Genomic DNA, 22,403 nt, shown 5'->3' on the forward strand with positions numbered 1-22,403 from the left:
TTCCTCCCTGGACCATTGTTGGTAGATAACCGGGAGCAGGTCAGAAGCCTTGCTGTATTAAAGATGGTCTGATCCAGCTGTCTGGCTATAACATTTTGGACCTTGTCAAAGTAACTCTGGTTTTTACTCCTGCCCATTTCTGCAGCACTAACACATTGACTGCATGAACTGTATTACATGACTACATAAACTCAAGAAATTACCCAGACCTTTGTAGCAACTGAGACAGATTAGACACACAATTATTTGTTATGTTTAACAAATAATCCATAATATCCCACACCCAACAAGCAAACCATGGGCAAGAGTTATCTGAACTACCCCCAAACTGCAACTAACACACATGCAGAACTATACGTCTGGGACACATTAAGACTTATAAGACTGTTTTTATGACCCAAAGGAATTTACAGTGAGTTTTGACTCTCACTTAAATTCTCATTGAAACAGACAAATAAACCCTTTTAATCCTATTTTCTATAACCGCTTGAGAAATGTATAAACATACATGCAATACATCCAGGACAGTTTTACTCAAATGGTCAAGACATGCAAGTATCAAATTTAGTCATTGTTTGATACTACATTAAGTATACTACATAAGTATACTTCTGGTCTATGTATCCCTGTCTCTGCTGAGCCACCAACCACCAACAGAGCATATAAAATACCAAAATAAAATTTTTAAAACATCAATTAAAATGCTGCAACATGACAATACAAACAACAAAATCATAAATGGACTTTAACGCCTGCTGACCCTCCAGGATTCATGATCCTGGTTCACGCGCCTCAATCCATGCAGCACTTTTCAGAAAGTCAGCGCACACCATTAATCTATTTCATTTCAGAGTGACAGTATGAGATTAATACAATGTTTCTGCTCAAAACTCACTCTACTGTGATCTGATGCAGATATTGTATATAATAAACTGACACATAAATGTATTTTAAGACAGAACATAGAAGTTTACCGTCACCGTAATGTGGGAATTATGATCACGCAATATTGAATGATGGATCGGCAAAGAATCATCTTTCTGTCACGGTAAAATCACAGAGATGAACAGACAAGATCCAAGTGCAGCATATTTATTGTAGGGTCATCCAAAATCATCATCCAAAACACAGGTAAGGGTCAAACTCCACAGTAATAGTCCATAAAACAGAAAGCCAGAAGTACAAGGTGCACGTAACACAAATTAACGAACCAACAACCAAGGACAGAAACAACTGAGTATAAATAGACAGACACTAATGAAGAAACACAAAACAGCTGGGTAAGGACATGGGATAATGAGTCCGGGAAGTGTGTTATGGGTAATGAAGTCCAAGGGGTGAAAACAAGAGTCCAGGATGGAGTGCCCTCTAGTGGCTGATAGGGCACTCTCACTAGTGATCATAACACTTTCTGCAAATCATTAAGAAATTATGGTTCTATTCTATTTAAAGAAATATGAGGTGTGAATACATATTTCTCCAAATGTGTGTACTTTTCGACAAAAATTTTGTATGTTGTGTAGCAAACCACTGTGATCAAAAATAAATGGGAGTAAACGTGATTGAAAAGGTTTGTGTCTCATTATTCTATTCAAAATATCAATAACTTTTGATTTTGCATGATTTTGCATTCCTGGCAGAAATTAAGAATTATTAGTGTCATTGTAATCAAGTATTATCATATTAATAGTGGTCAAATATCAAAGCTATCTAAACTATCTAATATAATTTTTCAAAGCTATATAATTTTTTCAAAGCTTTTTTTTTTTTCAAGGGGGAAAAAAACCTCACCTATGAGTAGTCATAATGTTTTGGCTCATTAGTGTAGCATTATTTTAGAGAATTCAGTGCTTCCAACTTTGTTGCAACAGTTTGTGGAGTGCCCTTAGAAGAACTTGACTTGCCTGTGCAAAAGCTCAGACCTGAACTGAACACCTTTGGAATGCTGACTGCAAGCCTAGCAACAGTGCTTGACTTTGCTTATGCTCATCATGTCTGAATGGAAGCAAATCCCCAGCTAGAACAGCACTATACCAGCATTAACCAGCCTGGAACAACATGGAATTCATACTGGTTTAAGATGAATTTTTCAGCAGATTAATTAGCCAGGTAACAAATACATTGATTTGGTGACCTTAATTTTGGTTTCTTCTTTTATATTCCTAAGGAAGAATCGTTCAGGTCAAGCCAATTTTCAAGTTATCAAGTTAACCCAGTGAGTACCTCTAGAGGTACTAGCAGGTAAGACCGGATTTAGCATATGTTCCTTAAGAGGTTCAGAGGAGGGAGATCTTAATGTGGAGATTGAGAGCATAGTGCTAAATGAGCGACATGGGGAGAGAGAGACGGGAGAAGATAAAGTGGGATAATTAGGCTAAGTGAGGTTTGACCTGTGACATGGATTCAAGAAAACATTTGGTGAAGAATCATTGTATGTCCTAGAAAACCAAAATAATGACTTTTACTGTCTGTTTTACGCCCCTTGATGTTCCACCAGTATTGTTATCAGGAGCAGCTCTCAAAAGATCTCAGAAATATCTAAATCTTTGGCCAGAGTGTGTACAGAGTGTCTGTCTGTGAATGTGTTGGCAGGCTGTTAAAGAACATTGTTTGATGCAGAGTGTTTGATGTTTGGCCTTATAATCCGGCTAAAACTATCTAATAGATCAAATGGACTAACAAAGCACAGTTAGCTTCTTACTTGGATATACACACATGTACGCATAAGCGCCTCCTTCTGGTAAGCAGACAATGGTGCTACTGTATTCTGCACAATCCAAAGGAACTGTCTAATAATTTTATCAAGCTGAATTTAAAACGTTATTTTTTGCAATACATTATCATGTTTCCATCAAATATGTCTAAATCTATCGAATAACAACAAGATTTAAAGTTGAAAATTGCATTCATTAGTTTTCTTTTTAATTAAAGGGACAGTTCACTCAAAAATTAAAATTCTGTCATCATTTACTCACTCTTTAACCAGAGAGCTAAGGATAGCCATTGACTTTCATATGGGGAAAAAAATAAAAATAAAAAAAAAATACTAAAATTTTCATTTTTGGGTGAACTATCCCTTTAAGTCAACACAGGAGTGAATTCTGAACTTTGAGTTTGAGTGAATGGTTATAAAGAAACATTCCAGGTGTTTCTTTATTTTATACCCTCTCTAATATAAATGTTAGACCCTCTCTAGGATACATACCGAAAACTTTTAAGCTGGCTATTATTAAACCTCTTATTAAAAAAACACAACTTGATCTTACACTTTAACAAGTTCAATTTACAACAAGTTGAGAAAACTCGAAAACCTCCTGCAGCTGGTTGCCTCAAACTTTTCAGTTTTCTCAACTTTAGATTTTTTACAGTGTAGAGAATTAGACAATTAAACATGACAACAACATCAACACATCCCTGAAATGTCAGCTAGATTGTGTCAACTAGACCATCCCCTGTGAAGGCCTCATCGACACGACAGCCAATGGTACAGATCCCCAACAAAACTGTTTCCATACCAGCGTGATCAATCCAATCTTCAAAGAGATGGACTGGATTCACTATTTTGACTGTTCTGATCCCAATCTGATTTATGGCCTGCATGCTGTCTGAATCATAATTATGCAGTTCGTTGTTGGCCAGAGGAGAACTGCCCATCCGACTGAGCCTGGTTTCTCCCAAAGTTTTTTTTTTTTCTCCATTTTTGTCACCTGATGGAGTTTGGATTCCTTGCCGCTTGCCTCTAGCTTGCTTAGTTAGGGACACTTGATATTCCACAAAGTTTTTGATCTGCCTGCATTGACACCATTGTATGCACACTGAACTGAGCTGGACAATGACATCACCATTTTCTCCAGAGCTGCTGCATAGATAAATGAACGAATGAATCTATACTGAACTTACTTAAGCTGGACAATGACAACATTTTCTTCTAGAGCTGCTGTAACTATCTGCCAAACTATCTTCCCTTCCCTCTATTACTGTAAAGCTGCTTTGACACAATCTGCATTGTAAAAAGCACTATATAAATAAAGGTGACTTGACTTGAAATGTTCCAAACAAAGATGCTTTTCTTGGTATATTTGCTTGTCATTTTACAGGTTTTCCAGTGTTCTCAAATTCACTTTCCATCTCTTTACTCCTTTGAATAATCCCGTTAACTAACAAAAGCCAGTTCCTTAATGAAATCGACCTTCAGGAAGTGACAAAGTTTTTGGTTTGAAACAACAACACAAACATGAGTAAATGTAAGCAATCTAATTAATTTTGCGATGTTCTTTAATTAGTGAACTTGTGTTACTATAAAATACTCCTTCGTCTTTAATAAAACTGATATGATAATATCAGAAATTTTAAAATGAGTTAAAAAAAAACATGTTGGCCTTGAAGATAAAACCGTCATATATTTCCCCCATTATAGGTTCTACAATGCTCATTTGCTAAGTCTTTTTGTCAATAAGTTAGAGGGCTCAAAGCATACCGCATAAATGACCATGTTTCTGCAAAATATGTATGGTAAAGATGGGTTGAAACTGAAAAGAAACTACCACTTATAGTATATGGCAGAGCCATTGGTATATGGCATGTCAAAAAAACAAAAACAACAACAACAACAACAAAAAACATGTCATTCCAACAAATGGCAGACAGGTGAGTGTTCAGAAAATATATGATATCATTGTACATTGTTAGAAACAGATGCATGTATTTACAGACACACTCCCCTACTGTAAACTGCCCTCACTCTTCAGTGTAGCATTTGAAAGTTTGATTCATTCCAATGAATTTGTTTGTTCAAACAATTCACGTAAACTATTATTTATTTATTTATTCAAGTCAAGCCAAAAGACATTTAGCCTATATCCTTTATACAATACAGATTTTTTGAGAGCAGCTTCACAGTAATAAACAGTAAAATAATTAAATTAGTTCAAACTTAAATTAATTCAAGAATTACGCATAAGCCTTAATAGCAAAAGTTAATATCTTTTGTCATAAATTTAGTCAAGCATGTCCAAACATTTGTCAGTAGGGTGTATACATAACATAACACACAATATATTTAATATTTATCTAAATATAAACATTATAGTACATTCTTGTAATCATCAATATACATGTAGATATTATGTAACGGGGCTAAATGTTTGCTACTCCTTCACAAATGTATCATATTGCCAAATAAATGTATTCCAATTTAGACAGCGTTCCATCATTTCCAGTTGATAATTTGTTATACACCACTAGAGGGCACTCTTGATCTCAACCATCTCAACAACATCACATCCGGTAGCAGCTGATGGAGGGAAGTCATCGTGGCTGGTTAGTCGTGAGTCTGTTGGATATATTCATGTCAAAGTATTGATATTGCCTACGTTTATTAAGTCGACACCTTATGTCTGTCTACCTTTGTGATGAAATTACGATGTGTTCAATTAAAAATGTTGACGTTGTCTTGAGGACTTAAAAGATGTTTTACAGCACATTGATAATACAGTATACTTTCTTTGATGTTTGTAAATGGCTTTATCATTGCAGTGACGAGCACAGCTATGGCTCGGACTCTGTTTGGCGGTGCTTTATCAGCTGTTATTCCCCTCAATGCCCAGGATATCAGGTAATTATATAAAACAGTATGTTTCAGGGGCGAAGAAATCAATGTAACTAACGTTAGTGTGTTTAAGTCAACGTACATGACACAGAACGTTATTTCAATATTACAGTTTTCCTCCATTGCTGCTAACACACTGATTCAGCTGACAAAATTTTCCAAACCATTCATTCATTTCTCAAAGCGTTGAACACATTTCACGTGTTTTCACACACATTACAAGATTCTTAATGATTTCTGCAAAACTCTACTCAAAAATGGCCAAATGTTTACACTGGTTTAACCATTTTCTCATTCATTAAACACAAACACATAATATAATTAACTCAAGTATCACAATGTAAACTCACAAATAGAAAGAGTTTATCCTAGAGTAAACATTAAGTAGCAAAACTGATGACACACCAATAAGAATCCCAAAATAATATAAATAGGAGCACAGCTGTGCTCCCGAGATTCTAATGTTTATATTATCCTGAGATTCTGATGTATAGTAAAATGTAGCACATGTATACTACACCCTCAAACCCGTGATTGTCAAATTTAATTGTAGCAAATTTTTTAAGGTAGAGAAAGATTTTTGTCAGAAGACCAAAAAACTTATGTTATAGTACTGTATACTGTAATGAAATTTGGCTGAAGGTGCAAAGGATGCTGAATTTATTTATTTACTTACTTACTGTACTGTAATTGACAGTATACTGTATTGTGTTGAATACCGAGTATATATTTACTTGATATTTGAACTTTTCTTTTCTAGTGCTTTTCATCTACTGTAAGATCACTTTAAAGTAGTGTAATGAAAATGAATTATTCCTAAAGCTCATTGTTGTATTTTACTGTATCTGCACTCTTTCATTTATGTTGTATACTGTAATAGACACCGAGCAGCAAAATTATTCCTCATCATTAGTCCCAAGAAGAGGTTTTTGTTACAATATTATGAAGCAGTCCAACTAGTGTTTACTGGGCAGGAAAGTAGTCTGTGTATTTGGTAGGTTTTGTGTGTCATCTAAGGCCAAAGTTTGATTCTGACAAAAGGGAATATGTTTTTGACTGAAATATTTGAGTTTGATGTGGAAGTTTGAGGTTTGTACAAGTTGGTGTGTAGTTCTGAGATTGCGTTTATAGTTGTGAGAAAATGGTGAATTGTTTCATGAATTGTGTGTTACCAATCAAGAAAAACTGTAATACGTCAGTTGCTTTGCAACTGCAAACAGCCCACAGGTAACAATTAATTAACTCTATTATTTGGCAGAAAAACTGTTTGTTGTGATTATTCATAATAATAAAAGTATGTTTTTATCATATTTTAATTAAGCTTGAGTTTACCTGATTTGTATGGTAAAACTCCATCATTCTCTTCCCTACTGTCTGCAGTGAACTGAGGCAGATCCCTGATAATCAAGAAGTGTTCGCTCACTCTCAGATAGATCAGAGTATCATCATTGAATTGCTGGAGTACCAAAGCCAAGTGCAGGATGCTGAAGCAGCCAGGTAACAAGTAAAGGCCAGGATTAAAAACACACAGGGCCTTGGTGCTATAGTAAACCCAAGGGCCTCTTTCATAGTAGCTTATCTAGGTGCCACAATGTTTTCTACCAAAGGAATAATTAGTATTTAAAAAAAAAAAAAAAATCAAATCTCCAACACACAGAGATACAATGAGTATATAAACTAAATATTGGAGACTACAACACATTAAAAACATAAATGCATTAACACCAGATATGAGGTCAAAGCAAACAGGTTTCCAGAAACAGCAACTGTTGCTCATATGTCTGCTGTAAGGAGTTAAATAGTTTTATCACTAGAAGATCTTCTTTCTGGTCCTAGAATAGGAGAATCATCAGGGCTGGGGCTCACATTCAGCCTATCCGGCCCACACGTTCCCCCATAAATGTTTTGCTGGGGTTAACAATAAATAAATTAAAGGTCCCGTTTTTCGTGGTTTTTTGAAGCTTTGATTGTGTTTATAGTGTGCAATATAACATGTGTTCATGTTTCGCGTGTAAAAAAAAAACAGTATTTTTCACATAATTTACTTATCTGTATACCGCTGTTTCCACTGTCATAAAAACGGGCTGATGACTTCCTTGTTCTATGAAGTCCCTCCTTCAGAAATACATAACGAGTTCTGATTGTGCCAGCGGTTCCTGTGTTGTGATTCGACAGCAGCTTAGTGCACCCAGAGCCATAGAGATGGCTCTGAGCGCACCTTGCCCGGAAAGGTCACGCCTCTTACCATAACGTGTGCTGCACATAGTTTTACATGTGGATTATAATTTTCGGGAACCGAGTTAAACATAAATTGTAACCATTGATCTCTTAGTACAGCGTCCCTGGGAAGGCCAAACAAAGGTGATTGGATTGTGGGATGAAAATAACAGCGTTTCGATGACATGGCGACAAACACACTCTACAAATGCAACTCTTGCTCTTCTCCGTGGGAGCGCAACAAGACCACGTCACGTTTTAGTGACGTCATTAAAGAAGGAAGTAGAGGGATGTAGTCCAAACTGGCCGTTCGATGTAGGCGACTTCTGTTAAATAAAATATCTCGCTTGGCATTGAACTTTGAGCTTTAAAATTTTACAGATTTTATTTATACTCTAACAACAACATTACACACTAACTAAAGTTTGAAACATGGGATCACGAAGAACGGGACCTTTAAGTAAATGACAGAAACCCATAATAAAAATAATTATTTTTGAATTACATACTGCAAATGTTTAACAACTTTATTATTGCATTATATTGTAGTCTTTTTATTGAATTAATATTTTACTTCAATTAAAGTTTATTAGAACTGAACGCATCTACACACAAAAAAAGTCATAGATTCATCCTTAATTCATGGGATCCAGGCTATAAAGCTCTTAAATTCTCCTTTGCAGTTGCGCTAATAAAGAGTTACCATAGTTCTTGCATAAAATCCAGAGTTTATCTGTAATCATGACACAGGCAAAAACCATGCTCCTCATTACCATGGTTTTATGGTTTCTATAATAACAACAACAATAAAATTAATATTTCTAATAATAAAATGGTATGCCTATTTATAATGAAAAACACCTTAAACACATAAAACTATAAAACACAACCTATGAAAATGACTTATATTGCCCTTGTACTACCCAATATTTAAAACCTCAACACTTCAGTTTACATGGCCGGAGCTATTCAATCTGGTTTCAGCTAGGTTTACACAGAGCCTTTAAAGGTGCTAAAGAGGATGTTTTGTTTTATACATTTTTGCAATATTACTTGAAACTGTCTTTACTAACTGATAAAAGACTATTTATTAGGTGCACTGAAAGTAATAATATTAATATACATCATCTGTGCACGAGGTAGGGCCTTAAAAACATCAGCCAATCGTTTACGCGATCATTGCGTAAACGATTGGCCCTCTGGCTTGTCAATCACTGCCATGACGTTCCTTGTGAGAGACGTGCGCGGATTGGCCCTCTGGCTTGTCAATCACTGCCATGACGATCCACGTGAGAGACGCGCGGCTGCGTGCTCCAGTAACTTTCCACACTCAGAATGTTTTAGCTAGTCGTTAAATGTGTGCCCGCCTTAATAACACAGCGAATGCCGGTGGTAAACACTCGTGTTCAGATACTCGTGCACGAGTTTTGAGAGGCGTTCCCTCTAAATGAGCTGTGAAGGAGGGGGGTTGTTCTTACCCATGCGCTCATTTCAAAAACTCAGTCGACAAAAAGAACCTCTTTAGCACCTTTAATGTTCACATATCATATTGTGCTTGTCAAAATTAAATGGGTCAAGCAACTTGCACTGGTTATCACTTCAATAGTGTAGCATAAGCATTCAAGTAAGTTTTGTCAGCGCTGTGGGGGAGACGGTCCAGCTGCTGTCCTGCTGTGATTGCTGGATGTGGGCACAGTTTAATCCGATAGTGCTGTTTCATCACTTGGCTTTTGGTTTTTGTTTCCCATGCATCCTTGGACACATTAAAGTGAACGTTCCAAATGCATCTGTCCTGTTGTCAGTAGCGCAAGCGTGTAGCTCGAGTGTGTCAGAAATAGAATGTAGCATCTGTTTACTGACAGTGACTTGGTGGGTTCTATGTGCTTTTGACATGCCTTTTCCTTTTCCTTTTTGTTTTGATGATTGCCTTCCATTTTGATAATCTACGTTATTACACTTTCAATACCAAATTTCTTAAGTAATAAAAATAATTTATATTCATGCCTATCTGCTCCTTGGGAAAACTAATGATAGTTCAACTGTCCAAATAAAATCTGTCATGTGGCATTGAATGACATGCTTTTTAAATTATATGCGAGTAATAGTAATAATAACCAAAATATATTAATAAACAATATATAATAACCAAAACCTATATGTAACAAAATATATAATATACACCACCGATTAAAGTTTGGGGTCAGTAAGGTTTGAATGTTTTTTTTGAAAGAGGTCTCTTATGCCTAAGACTGCATTTATTTGATTAAAAAATACAGTAAAAACAGGAATACTGTGAAATATCACTACAATTTCAGTGAACTGTTTTCTATTTGAATATATTTTAAAATGTATTTTTTTTTCCTGTGAAGGCAAAGCTCCATTACTTCAGTCTTCAGTGTCACAAGATCCTTCAGAACTCACTCGAATATGCTGATTTGGTGCTCAAGAAACATTTCTTATTATTATAATTATTATTATTGGCTAAAAATGGTTGAAATGTATGGATGTTTTTTTATCAGGATTTTTGATGATCAGAAAGATTAAAATATGAAATGGAAATGAAAATAGAAGTCTTTAAAAGTGTTTATTGAACATTTTGCACATTTACATTACATTAGCATTCCTGTATTTTTTGCTTTTAAAAACGCGAGATGCATGTCAGTGGAACGACAAAAAGCGCAAGGTCTAGAGACCTTAGTTTTTTTAAAGTTGAATTTCTTTAAACTTGAGCGGCGCATTTTTAGAATGCTGTGTCCTGCACGAGACTTTGCAAAAGACGCGAGCGCAGTGGTTGAAGATGTCTGTCTAGTGAGTTTACATCGAAAAACAATGTAAAAGTAGCGCAGTGCTGTCTTTAAATTAAACTGATAAAGACAGGCTGTGTGAAAGATGTCATACAGGTTATACAGGTTTGGATGTTTAGTAAACGAAGAAACCATCAACTGTCCAATGTTGTCATAAGGTCATTGCCAGAATGTTTGTAAGGTTGTCTGTGTTCACTAGAAACATTAGGAAATAAATTATTGAATTATTTATAAAGGATAGGTAGGTAAAAATGGATTCTCTGGTTCGTATTTTGACAGGTATCACTTTGAGGACGTGGCTGCCAGTAACAAGGCGGTAGAGAATGGCTCTTGGGAAATCAGAGAGGTGAAGCAGCTCTCCCAGTCTGAGCTGTCAATGCAGGAATGCAACTCTGCCTGGCTGCTGTCTGGAGCTCAGCTGGTCTCTAAATTCAATGAGGAGGTACATCTGTGATCCTTTTTACAATTCGTATTACTAAATTGCAATTGTAGTGGAAATGTTATTGTGTCCCAGACAACAATAAAATACCAAAATTATCTTGCCAAAAACAAGTGCTGCTTCCCAGTTCGCATACTGATACTATGCCCTAAAATGTATTGTTTTTGAGAAGAAAAAGTACATACTTTTGAGTGTGTAGCTGAATAGAAGGCAAGCTTTGAGAGATACTACTTCATCATTTGATTTGATTTGATTTAAACTTTATTAATCCCAGAGGGGAAATTAAAGGGGTGGTTAAATGCGATTTCACTTTTTTAACTTTAGTTAGTGTGTAATGTTGCTGCTTGAGCATAAACAGCATCTGCAAAGTTACAGCGCTGAAAGTTCAACGGTCGGTTTGGACTACAACAAGTTTCTTCCCGGGTTGGTGACATCATAAACCCTGCAAAACACGCCCCCGGGAACACGCAACAAAGTGGGCGAGGCCACGTGTATTCGGCTACAGTAAAGCTTTAATCAGGATGAAACTGTATATTGAAAGCTAACAAACAGCAGTGACAGCATATCTAAACACTTTGACACAAATACTAAATGAAATACCATTCATAAACATCCTTTAAAAGCCGCGATTGCAGCTTGACCTTCTTCATCTGGGTCTAATTCGGGCTCAATTTGATACAGCAATATAGATGCTATTATTTACATTATGAAGCAACGGATGGTAAGGGGCACGGCATTGCGTATTTCGGAGGGAGGGGTATCTTAGAAGCAGGAAGTCAAATGAGGCGTTCAAATGACAGTGGAAACAGAGGTGTAGAATAAAGGTAAAATATATGAAAAATACAGCGTTTTCAAAAGAACGAAGCATTAAGACATGTTAAACTGCGCCCCAAAAACACAATCAAGCCTAGAAAAAAAATTTGTCATGGCAGCTCGATACAGTCAATAAGCACTTAGAATAACATGTGACTACATACCTATTAACTAACACAGTTCTATCCTAGACACTAGGATAGCACTAGGCAGGAACGATTTCCTATATTGTTCCTTCAGGCAACAAGGCTGAATAAGCCTGTTGCTAAAACTACTCTTGAGTATGTCCAGAGTTTTATGGAGGGGGTGAACATCATTGTCCATAATCGCCAGCAACTTTGCCAGCATTCTGTCCCAAACCACGTCCTCCAAAGTACCAAGCTCAGAGCCGACGACAGACTCAGCCTTTTTGATGAGTTTGTGTAGTATGTTCGCATCCTTTGCTTTGATTCCTGCACCCCAACACACCACAGCAAAGAAGATAATACTCACAACAACAGTCTGATAAAACATCTTGAGTATCCTGTTACACACATTGAAAGACCTGAGCTTCCTCAAGAAATATAGCCAACTCAGGTCCTTCTTGTAAACAGCCTCCGTATTTGTAGACCTCTCCAACTTGTTGTTCAACTGAACACCTAAATACTTATATGATTTCACATTTCACTCATAATTTCACTCATAATTGCGTCTTTAACATCACATGCATCCTGTCACTGTTTAAACTCCCCTGTCAATCATCTTGTCACAGTTGAAATCTTCCACATTCAATTTAATTTAATTTTCTACCATATTGGAGAGAAAAGTAGTAGCACGTTGATCTGCCGACGGGCAGATCAACGTGCTACTACATTTCTCTCCGATATGCCTGTTCGTAACGTTACACGTAATACATGAGGAGAGTTCTCCACATGAAAGACCCACGACTGTGGATCTTTCATGTGGAGAACTCTCCTCATGTATTTGCATAATGATGCATTTAAAAGTTAATGACCAAATGTATCATTATAAAAGTTCATAATGCTGTTGCAGATGAAATATAATGTGGATGACATTATCTTTATGTCATGATAGATACTGATTATTAATCACTGAAACCTCTTTATCCAAACCTCCCTCCCTACCATTGGTCTCGCACATCCACCAAGTTGGTGTTTTTTTTTTTTAAACACTTTTTATTTGTGTTTGTAGTCAAATCCTCATCCAGAACGCAATGGGTTGTGGGCATTATTAGCCTTTAAAATGTGCACATATCTGCACTCCGGATTGTAACCGGAAAAAGTAGACAAGGTCTACTAGATCCAGGTATCTTTGGAATACTCAATTCAACATACTACGATCTGGGACACACTAATTCTAATTTGAAATACTAATAGGGAGGGATAGTATGCAAATTGCTGCTTAGGATTCTAATTTTAGCAATGTGTAAAAACAACTGTCCAATAAAAGAGGAAAAATCCATACACACACACAAGCCATTCATAAACACAACTTTAAATTAAGAGGGAACATGAACAAATTGAATATGGTAAATCTTCAGCATGCCTAACACCAACATGCAGTGACATTAGAATGTATTGCTACAGCATGAATCCCTTTACTAGTTCTATAGTAAAATATCCTGTCACAGTTCACTTTTGCTTTGACCTTGTGAATTTCCTCATCTGATGGTTCACATGATTTCTGTGGGTTGTTTGAGGGGTTTTTTTAGTTGAGAAACTGTATGACTGCTGACACTATACTGTCAGTAATTTCTTTTTATGTTAAGATGTATGCCTCTTTATCAGCTTGAATTATTATTTTATTTATTTATTTATTTTTACAGGCAAAGAACACTGTGAACATTCACCTATGCTTGTTCCGCTTGCCGCAGTACACTACTGACATCTTAGTGACGTTCAACGATCCTGCTTGTATCAAGTGAGTTGGTTAAACGCATACAAGTTGAAGTCATTCCACTCTTAAGTTTTCCCCATTTAAATCTTTTCCTTGTATACTGGGGATTACCTAGATGTCTTAAATTAAATGATTTTTATGCATTTATACACATGGTGTTCAAAGATGCTGAAATGGTATAGTCAGGATCTTAATATGTATAGCAAGAAGGTTTGATTTAAAATCTTCTCTCTCAGTCCCCTCAGCAGCAGTGCCATTGGAAATGTGGCAACTATACCGTGGACACTACAGGACTTCCAGGGTGTTCTGCAGTCCTTTTGCCTACTTGACCCTGGAGTGTTTGGGTAGATTCTTCATGCATATGTTTAAATACAAGAAAGTCTAAATTTCATTACAAAAGGCTTTTTTCAAGCTTTTAAAATTTGCTTTTACAATGACTGAACAGGTTAAAACACAAACTTCACAACACCTAAAAAGCTAGAAACTCTATGAATCATTTTCCTTGTAGTGCAAGGCTTAGCATTTGTCTATAGGTGAGGCTATGCAAAAAAATAGAGAATCTTTATTTTTTTTGTGAAAATAAATGCATTTCATAATAAGAAAAACATTGTTTCTGAATCTTCTCCAAACCATCATTTATTTAACTCAATGTACATTTATGCTGATTCATTCAGCAGCATTTCTTTAGAGTTTTCTTGATGTAATCAAAGGTGAGCAGTCATCATTGTCCTTTGTATGCTGACTTAAACATCTCTATTACTTGACCACAAAATGAATGTGTAACAACTTAACTGGAACTCTGTGTTGAAACTCTGGTTTTTCCTTAACTCTGAAATGTAAGACACTTTCTCCCATTCATCAACTTTCATATCATTCTGTAAGAGTGAAAACTTTCCTAAGACATTGATCTTCTTTTTTGACCAAAAGTATTTGGACACTGAAGTCACACTTAATATTTGAATATCATTGCATTAGATAACATCAGACCATGTAACATTTATTTTAAAGAAAAATAGCACAATCAAAACCTTTCACAAAAAGTTCGGTTTTAAATTATAAACCAATATGTATAGTGATCAAAATAAAAACAACATGTATTGTGGCTTGTGTAGCATGTCCTTAGTTAATGTGATGAACTACACCTGTAAACATATTGGGTAACTATCTTCATAAATCCATTTAAAATAACCTGGGACCAGTTGATTAACAGTTTAAAAAAACATTATTTCCATGTTGATGTCACTTGATGGTTTGATTTAATACAATGACAATGACATTAAGTGAGAAAGCATGTTTTGAGGATAAGCTTATCAGTGTATTTGTACTTAAAGGACAAGGACGTTGCAGTGTTGTCATGTATATAGAAAATAGAATAGTGATTCTTTTAAAAAATAATTTATTTTCAATTATATACCGTCATATGTTACAGACCCTATATGTACATATACATTTATAGTCTCTTATTAAATAATTTATTGCATATAATTAGTTACATTAGTTTCTCTAAAGCATCAAACATGAGTTACAGTAGATACACATTCAGTAGAGCACAATTAAGGCAAATGGTTATTCTATGTCCCGTTGAATAGTGTCCTCTTGTCCTAATATTCTAGAGACTGAGCACATGACATGAAACTCAATTGTATAATCAAAGGTGGTAAGGTTTAATTCTTTTTTTTTTTTTTTGTTAATTTATCTTTCGGCAAAGCAATCAAATTTAAAACAAATGAGATATTCTTAGATTTATAGGCATCAGACTTGGGAGAAAACAAAACTATTTCTGATATGTTTTAACCATTCAGATTGAATGCAAACTCATTCTAACTTCTAACTACTCAAAAGTAAGTCATTGCCCTTCCAGTCACGATTAATAATTAGCAGCAAGAAGATTATAGCTGTCAAGTCAGTCACAAAATGAGAAGACTATTTGTGTTTGTCATTTTACCACAATCTCTATGAGAACTAAATTTACAGTATATCATGCAATTCATAATACAATAAAACGGAACAGATCAACTGATTATGATCCAGTGGATCACATTTAATCTTTAGGAAAGGGTTAAACTATATATAAAAAGTATTTTGAAAAGAATCATTCAGTTAACAGTCAACACCCTTGGAACATGAGTCACCAAATCAGAATCAGGATTCAGGAAATTAATTAGCATAATTCAAGTGCACGCAAAACTTAAAGTAACTTTGATTCAACCAGTGAGTGTAGATATATTATGTTTCCATTAAACCTTTTGCAAAACTTTGTTGGAGTGTGATGTATAAGGAAATATCCTTCTACATACAGTACATCCTAAACGAGTGTTAATTCAAGTCTTGGCTTCTTGGTCAATGCAGCATTCCAGCTGTGCTATTCCACCATATAGTAATGGCTCAGTTTACCACATCACTGTGTAAATCCCATAGCGCATAATTTTTGTTGCATAGCAACATTGTTATATCAGGAAGTACTTCTAGTAGAAGGTTGCCAGTTGAAGATTGATGCTTAATAAAATAATGTTTTAATAAAAAATGTTCTTAATATTTTAATATGTAGTAACTGCTTTATAAATGCAATAAGGCACTTGAGGCCATGTTGCACTGCGAGTATAGTCAATCTGCTGTGCGTTGTGACTATATTTAAAATATAGCAAGGGTCTTTTATACCTTAGTGCTTGATTGCTTCTTTAATCAGCTAATCAGGGAAACATCAGTTGTTTTGCTGATGTAGGCAATAGCAAAACGCTAGCTGTTGCTATGGTACAAAGTGCGCAGCTCATTCCAGAAAAGCAGAGAAAGGATGGTATGAGGTCCGAGACGGAAGTAGGAGGCTCCGAGTCCTTTATACAAACCAGTCATTCCTTCTTTCTTCAGTGTCTTAGAGAAACAGTCCACGAAACCTTTGTACAGTACACCCTGCATGAGAATAGAGAGTGAGATAAAGGCCTTGTTTTAACAGTTTTAGCACTTTATTGGTGAAACTGGATATGCAAGTGTGAAATGAAACCAAGGACACAATTTGCTAATAATTACAGCAAGAGTTTATGAACCAATTTCTGTGGTGTTGACAGTTGGTAGGAGATCACCTTGCCAAGATGATTCACAGGCTGGTTGTAGAGTCGAGTGCTGACCACATCAAAAGGAGTCATAGCTAATACAACTACTACACTGCTGATCATACCAGCACTCAGTGCTATTAACCAGCTGCCCTCAGAGAACATCTACAAATACAGAATGAAAACGAAACGGATTACTAACAAAACAGAGAATGTTTTCACATTTCAACTGTGTAAGGAGTGTTGTCTTCAATAGTTGTAATAGGAATAGTTTACTCAAAAATGACAGTTCTTCTGTCATCATCTACAGATATTGCTTTCCCTCCACAATTGCCTTTTTATATAAGTAAACATCACAAACTCTACTGTGAACTGGTGACGTTATTAGAACTACTTGTAGCGTCATTCAGGTGATTTCATATATCGGGGGATGTTTTTGTAGATTTGTAACACCAGTGGAATTTTTTTCGCCAATTCTGAGGTCACCCTCAGAAACTCCAACAATACATGCATGTATTTTTATGTCTATTATAGCAAAATATAATAGTTTCTTGTGACTTTTGAGTAGAATAACATTACCATTTAATCATTTGTTGGTCTTTGGCACAAAAATGACAATGACAAACACCTAAATATTGATCTTTATTTTGTATGTAGATCATTTTATTGTGCTGCATTAAGCAATATATTTTGCTACTTCCTAGTGGTTAAACTAAATGTTGGGATAGCCAATTTCATATTTAACTTCATATGCTTTATGAATTACTCCAAACTGAAACAGAAAACACCCTTGTGTGTTCACCATTCTGGACAACATGAGTAGTAATAACATCAAGTATCATCTGTCAAATAACTTCCTCAATGGGCATAAACTGTATCCATGGTATAGCCTAATGGCCTAAATACGGGGTGCTTGCTTTAAATGTCTTTTAAAACACAACTCTTTCCCTTTGTTGACACATTTCCTGTTGAAACATGAAGGTGTGGCAGGACATATCAAAATGTGTGCTGGTAGTTGCTATACAACACTGTGGAAACACCATTGTTTCCTAAAATATTTCTTGTCATGGCAGGTGTTTTTGGGTTGAGTGAGTGACAGTGAGTCATTTTAGAGAGCATTTTATTAGACAAATACAAGTCATCACTAGTCTTGGTCTGTTTTCCATGAAAAGGAACTATAAATGTGTATATCCAAGACTTTGTTTTGTCAACTTGTACGAGTGTACTAGCATATTGATAAAGCTAACACGCATTAATGCCTACACAAACATTTGATTTAATGGGGTCCTTAAAGGCTAAATGGAAATTTATGTTGAAATGGAATTAATTTAATTAAAAGTTGACTGCCCTGAAAAAAGCAGATTTGCTAAAACATCGGCCCCCTGTACTGCCCTACAAAGACACATTATGACAAAGTCAGTGCTTGGGGAACTGACGATATTTATCACAGATGTTACTCTCAATCGTTTAGAGGAGCCACTTCAATACTGTCTGTAAAAACAGATATCAAACCCTCTTCTATTCTCACTGTGAATAACTCCCAGCTGAAGTGAAATATCCTATGCTTACCTGTAGGTCAGTGACCAGCTCTTTAGAGGCAGAGAAAGTTGAGAGCTGAGCAGCTGACCCCACACTGACCCTTGGGACCGCTGCGCTTGCCCCCCTCCACAAACCCAGAATTCCATGCTGTTTATGGATGGCCAATAGTGCATGCATCATACCCTGACAAAAAGAAAAACAAAGATATACAAAAGAAAGACAACAAACAGGAAATGCTAGTGGTTTTAGATTCAAGCTGGTTCCTATTACCATTGATGCAAAACTGTTGCTGAATATTAGTACATTACTATAAATGCAATGGGATCTAACATTACAAAAATCTCTACCACCCTAGGATCAGTTGATTGGAAGTTCTCACATAACATTAAAAGAAAAAAATGTTAACAGATGTTTCTGTAAGGTCACCATTAACTTACCCTGTGCTTATACTGGTGTCCAACTGCAATAGAGGAAGTGGACTGACTCTGAAGATGTGTCTTTACCTGAAGGAAATACAAATAGTAGGTAACCTGCTGGTAAACTAAAGACACTGTTTGGAGCACCATCTACATTCAGTCAGTGTATGGAAACCAAAAGCATGGAAAACATTCTGATTCCTCATTGCATTTGACAACACTTGACCCATTAATACTTACACTTACTATACTATATCTATTTAAAAAAACAAAACAAAAACCTTTTTACATGGGCTTAACTGAATGGGACTGGTCACAGCACTTGCATAATGTTGCCTTATTAGTTTGATTGCTTCTATTGCTCTCCTCACTTGTAAGTCACTTTGGATAAAAGCGTCTTCTAAATGACTAAATGTACATATGAATTAAACTTATAATATTTTTATATTTATAACGTATTAATAACATGCATGTATTATCATTATTGTGTGTTATAATAATCATATTTTAAAAATTAATTTATTATTATTATAATAGTTTATATAATTTTTAATTTATATAATAATACATTACAATTATATGGTTAATTTTCCTAACTATAGGCTAGGCTGTTTCTCATCTAATCAGAATACAGGCCCGAAACTATCCTTTTCGTTCGCACCACTGATGCATTGTTCTCTTTGCGCTACGCCAGGGCCGTGCACAGACCTTTTGAGGGGCATGTGCCGAAACTAAAAAAGGGCACCCAACCCCAATAAATAACACAAAATAATAGTATCAAAAGCTTTATATTTATTCACTATTAATGACAGTTATATAGATTTTATTTATATATATATATATATATATATATATATATATATACACACACACACACACACACACACACACACACACACAGGGTTGCAGGGCTTCTTTAAAACTAATTACAACAGCAATCTTCTGTGAGCCATGTGCTTGAAGACGTTTATGACTTCAATGTGATCCACTGGGATGTCCCTCTCAACACACATTAATACACAGACTACATTCTGCATGATAAAATATAAAGCACAGTGACCTGATGATTCTGTAATATTTTTTAGTTACTACAACATTACTGTAGTAAAACCATGTTTTTCTATGTTTATACATGTGAAGACAAGCGGGGAGTAGTATACAAGATTAAAAAAAATATCTAGCGAGCAAATACTTAACATCGTAAACATTAACCATACTGTGTGACCATATATAATATGATTAAATGTTAATGAATTAAGTGTATCAGCAGATAGCCATCATAAATCAAATAAGAAATTTCTTAGAAATATATTTTACCTAGCTGACGAGGATCACTCGCTTTGTGTCAAAGTCAAATGCAGTTATATGTGTGGAAATGTGCAATGTGCAAAAACATCATCACATTAGGCTACGTCATCATCAATAGGTTATGAGCGCTCAGTTTTTCCTGTTGTAAAATACGTTTGGCCAAAATCTCAATTTATAAAAGATGTAATACTACTGTATGCACAGGCTATTTGTATGCTATTGGCTATGACTAACTTAACGTTAGATGGCAAATGCTAGCCCCCTCTCTCTCTCTCTCTCTCCGCCGCCGGTCTCAGGCTTCAAATGCATAAAATATGAAACTTTATAGACATACTAGTGTTTCTTTCGTAAAGACAACGACTTGTAGCCTAATTATTCAAACAACAAGATATTTATTTACCGTTGCAAGACGTTCAGCTGCTCTGCTGTGGAACTTCAGTTCGCGGCACTCAGGGGCGGAGTTAAGAGGTTTGACTGACAGTTTGAGCGGAACCAAAACGATTTTGTCACAAGCTCTTTTTAATACCTTTTATTAGGCTAAATATATGTGTAAATCAGTCAGACATGCTTAAAGGGTGACCAATAGCATTGATGTATTGAAGAAAATGAATAAATAAAATAAAACACCTCCAAAAAAAGGGCACTTCGGAGTGTAAGGACAAAAAGGGCATGTGATCTGCACAGGTTGAGCCCTACCTGTGCACGTGCCTGCGCTACGCTATGCAGTTGTCTATTTCAGTAGTTAGGCTACTGCTGCGTTCGTGCACCCAGCGATCTCACTCTTATGTTCATGATATTCAGAGTGACCATTGAATAGGTTGTCACTAAACGTGTTTAATCCGTCGTTTACTAGACAGAAACGCAGAGTTATCTTTACTCACCAGGTAAATGGGGCTGCCCATTACAGCGCCCACCACACCGGCAATGGCCCCGGACACTGTGCTCTTTGCAGCACTGACCCTTCCGTCCGTATGAATGTAGCCCAAGGACTCGATGATGGCGTAGGACCCCAAACGGACCCCATTCATAAAAAACTGATAAACCAAGCCGGGGACCAAACCTTTCTGAAGACCAGCCAGTCCGTCTATTTTGCCAATTGTGTAAAAGGCGTGAAATACATTCCTATAATACACCTGGTAGGTTCCTCGGCTTTTTAGCTCTCCTTGCAATTGCATTCGAGTTTTGACAACCTCCAGAGGGTTTGTAAAAAAGCAAGCGCCACACGCAGCGACGCCGCTGAGAACGAAATCCATTTTTCAATCGCCAAATTCGCGGAATGCCCGGAAACAAGTGATGGAGTGATTTGCCTTTCAACAAGAAACAGGCCTACTTTTAGCAGCCTGTAAATAAAAAAAACACATTAATAAAGTACTTGTTAGGATAACTGACAAATAATTTTACAGTGCCATTTTTAAGAAAGCAGATGAGTATGTTCTATAATCCTCCTCTCAGTCATGCGCTGCGCGTGGACATTTTGCCGAGTATGACTGTCAGATTGCATTCACTAGGGCGCGTCTATCATACCAACTCGATCTTTTAACCAATCAAAACAAAGACATTGCCCCATCCCTTGTTACATGTCCTGTGATTGGACGGTTGCAAATTACATCAAGTGACATCTTCAGGCGGTTGATGCCCACCCCAACTGTGCCATTACACAAAGCTCCCCTCTGTGAAGAATATTCGGTAACACTTTATTTTAATGTTCCTGTTAGGCTACATATGCTTATTATAGTCACAACAGCAAATTATGCATGCATACAAGCAACTAACCCTAAACCAAAATCTAACTCTTTAATAAGTAGGATTAATATTACTTGGTACTTATTTGTGTAGTTACACTGTGACAGGGAAACATTAAAATAATGTGTAACTGAATGTTCATTATTAATTTAATGAATATGAAATAGTACAAACAGGACTATAAACAAAATGTAAAGAAATTATGTTAAGAAAGAGAATAAATTATTGTAAAAACTATTAAACTACAAATATTTTCCCCATAAAAAGTAGAGCATAACTAACAGTAACATCTGCCAATGTTACCAACTTATAAATTAAAAAAAAATGACAAAACAACAGGTAAAGTAGGACAAAGCCACATTGATACTATAATTATCCATATTACTGGGACTTTTCAAGCTGAAACCAATTCAAGCTCTCCTTTTGTTCCTCTACCCTTCTCATCTGAGACTTTTCCAAAAGCTCCTCTGTGTACTTTAAATGGCACAAACCCTTGCCACTGTGATGCTGTCCATTTGCGAAACAGAATTGTTTCGGTACATAAAGGAACAAAAATGTGCCTATCTTTTGTAT

At 36.0% G+C, this 22,403-nt stretch overlaps 2 protein-coding genes across 4 annotated transcripts; one reads left to right on the forward strand and one right to left on the reverse strand.

Moving 5' to 3' along the window:
• The first annotated feature begins 5,218 nt into the window (after nt 1-5,218).
• Nucleotides 5,219-14,382, forward strand: rangrf (RAN guanine nucleotide release factor). 3 transcript variants are annotated; one of them, XM_048190143.1, is made up of 6 exons: nt 5,219-5,319; nt 5,536-5,614; nt 6,989-7,105; nt 10,909-11,071; nt 13,707-13,801; nt 14,014-14,382. In XM_048190143.1, exons 2-6 carry the CDS (start codon nt 5,550-5,552, stop codon nt 14,123-14,125), a joined length of 552 nt encoding a protein of 183 aa, XP_048046100.1. In that variant the 5' UTR covers nt 5,219-5,319; nt 5,536-5,549; the 3' UTR covers nt 14,126-14,382. The 3 variants fall into 3 exon arrangements, with proteins under 3 accessions (XP_048046100.1, XP_048046101.1, XP_048046099.1); XM_048190144.1 differs by having other exon boundaries at nt 5,267-5,326; XM_048190142.1 differs by lacking the exon at nt 5,219-5,319 and adding an exon at nt 5,326-5,355.
• Nucleotides 14,383-15,791: 1,409 nt separating this feature from the next.
• On the reverse strand, nt 15,792-22,388 carry slc25a35 (solute carrier family 25 member 35). The gene is made up of 5 exons (XM_048190134.1): nt 20,969-22,388; nt 18,801-18,866; nt 18,394-18,546; nt 16,855-16,989; nt 15,792-16,684 (listed from the first exon to the last, which is right to left on the reverse strand). The coding sequence occupies exons 1-5, from the start codon at nt 21,338-21,340 to the stop codon at nt 16,514-16,516; spliced, it is 897 nt and encodes a 298-aa protein (XP_048046091.1). The 5' UTR covers nt 21,341-22,388; the 3' UTR covers nt 15,792-16,513.
• Nucleotides 22,389-22,403: the final 15 nt, after the last annotated feature.

This window comes from Megalobrama amblycephala, linkage group LG4 (genome assembly GCF_018812025.1).
Source record: "Megalobrama amblycephala isolate DHTTF-2021 linkage group LG4, ASM1881202v1, whole genome shotgun sequence".
NCBI lineage: Eukaryota > Metazoa > Chordata > Actinopteri > Cypriniformes > Xenocyprididae > Megalobrama > Megalobrama amblycephala.

Coding starts and splice junctions, on each gene's coding strand:
- rangrf (XM_048190142.1), top strand. Junction 11,072..13,706: donor TCTCTAAATTCAATGAGGAG/GTACATCTGTGA, acceptor TTATTTTTACAG/GCAAAGAACACTGTGAACAT. Junction 13,802..14,013: donor AACGATCCTGCTTGTATCAA/GTGAGTTGGTTA, acceptor CTTCTCTCTCAG/TCCCCTCAGCAGCAGTGCCA.
- slc25a35 (XM_048190134.1), bottom strand. CDS start 21,340: ATGGATTTCGTTCTCAGCGGCGTCGCTGCGTGTGGCGCTTGCTTTTTT. Junction 16,990..18,393: donor AGCTGGTCACTGACCTACAG/GTAAGCATAGGA, acceptor CTGTATTTGTAG/ATGTTCTCTGAGGGCAGCTG. Junction 16,685..16,854: donor CTGTGAATCATCTTGGCAAG/GTGATCTCCTAC, acceptor ATTCTCATGCAG/GGTGTACTGTACAAAGGTTT.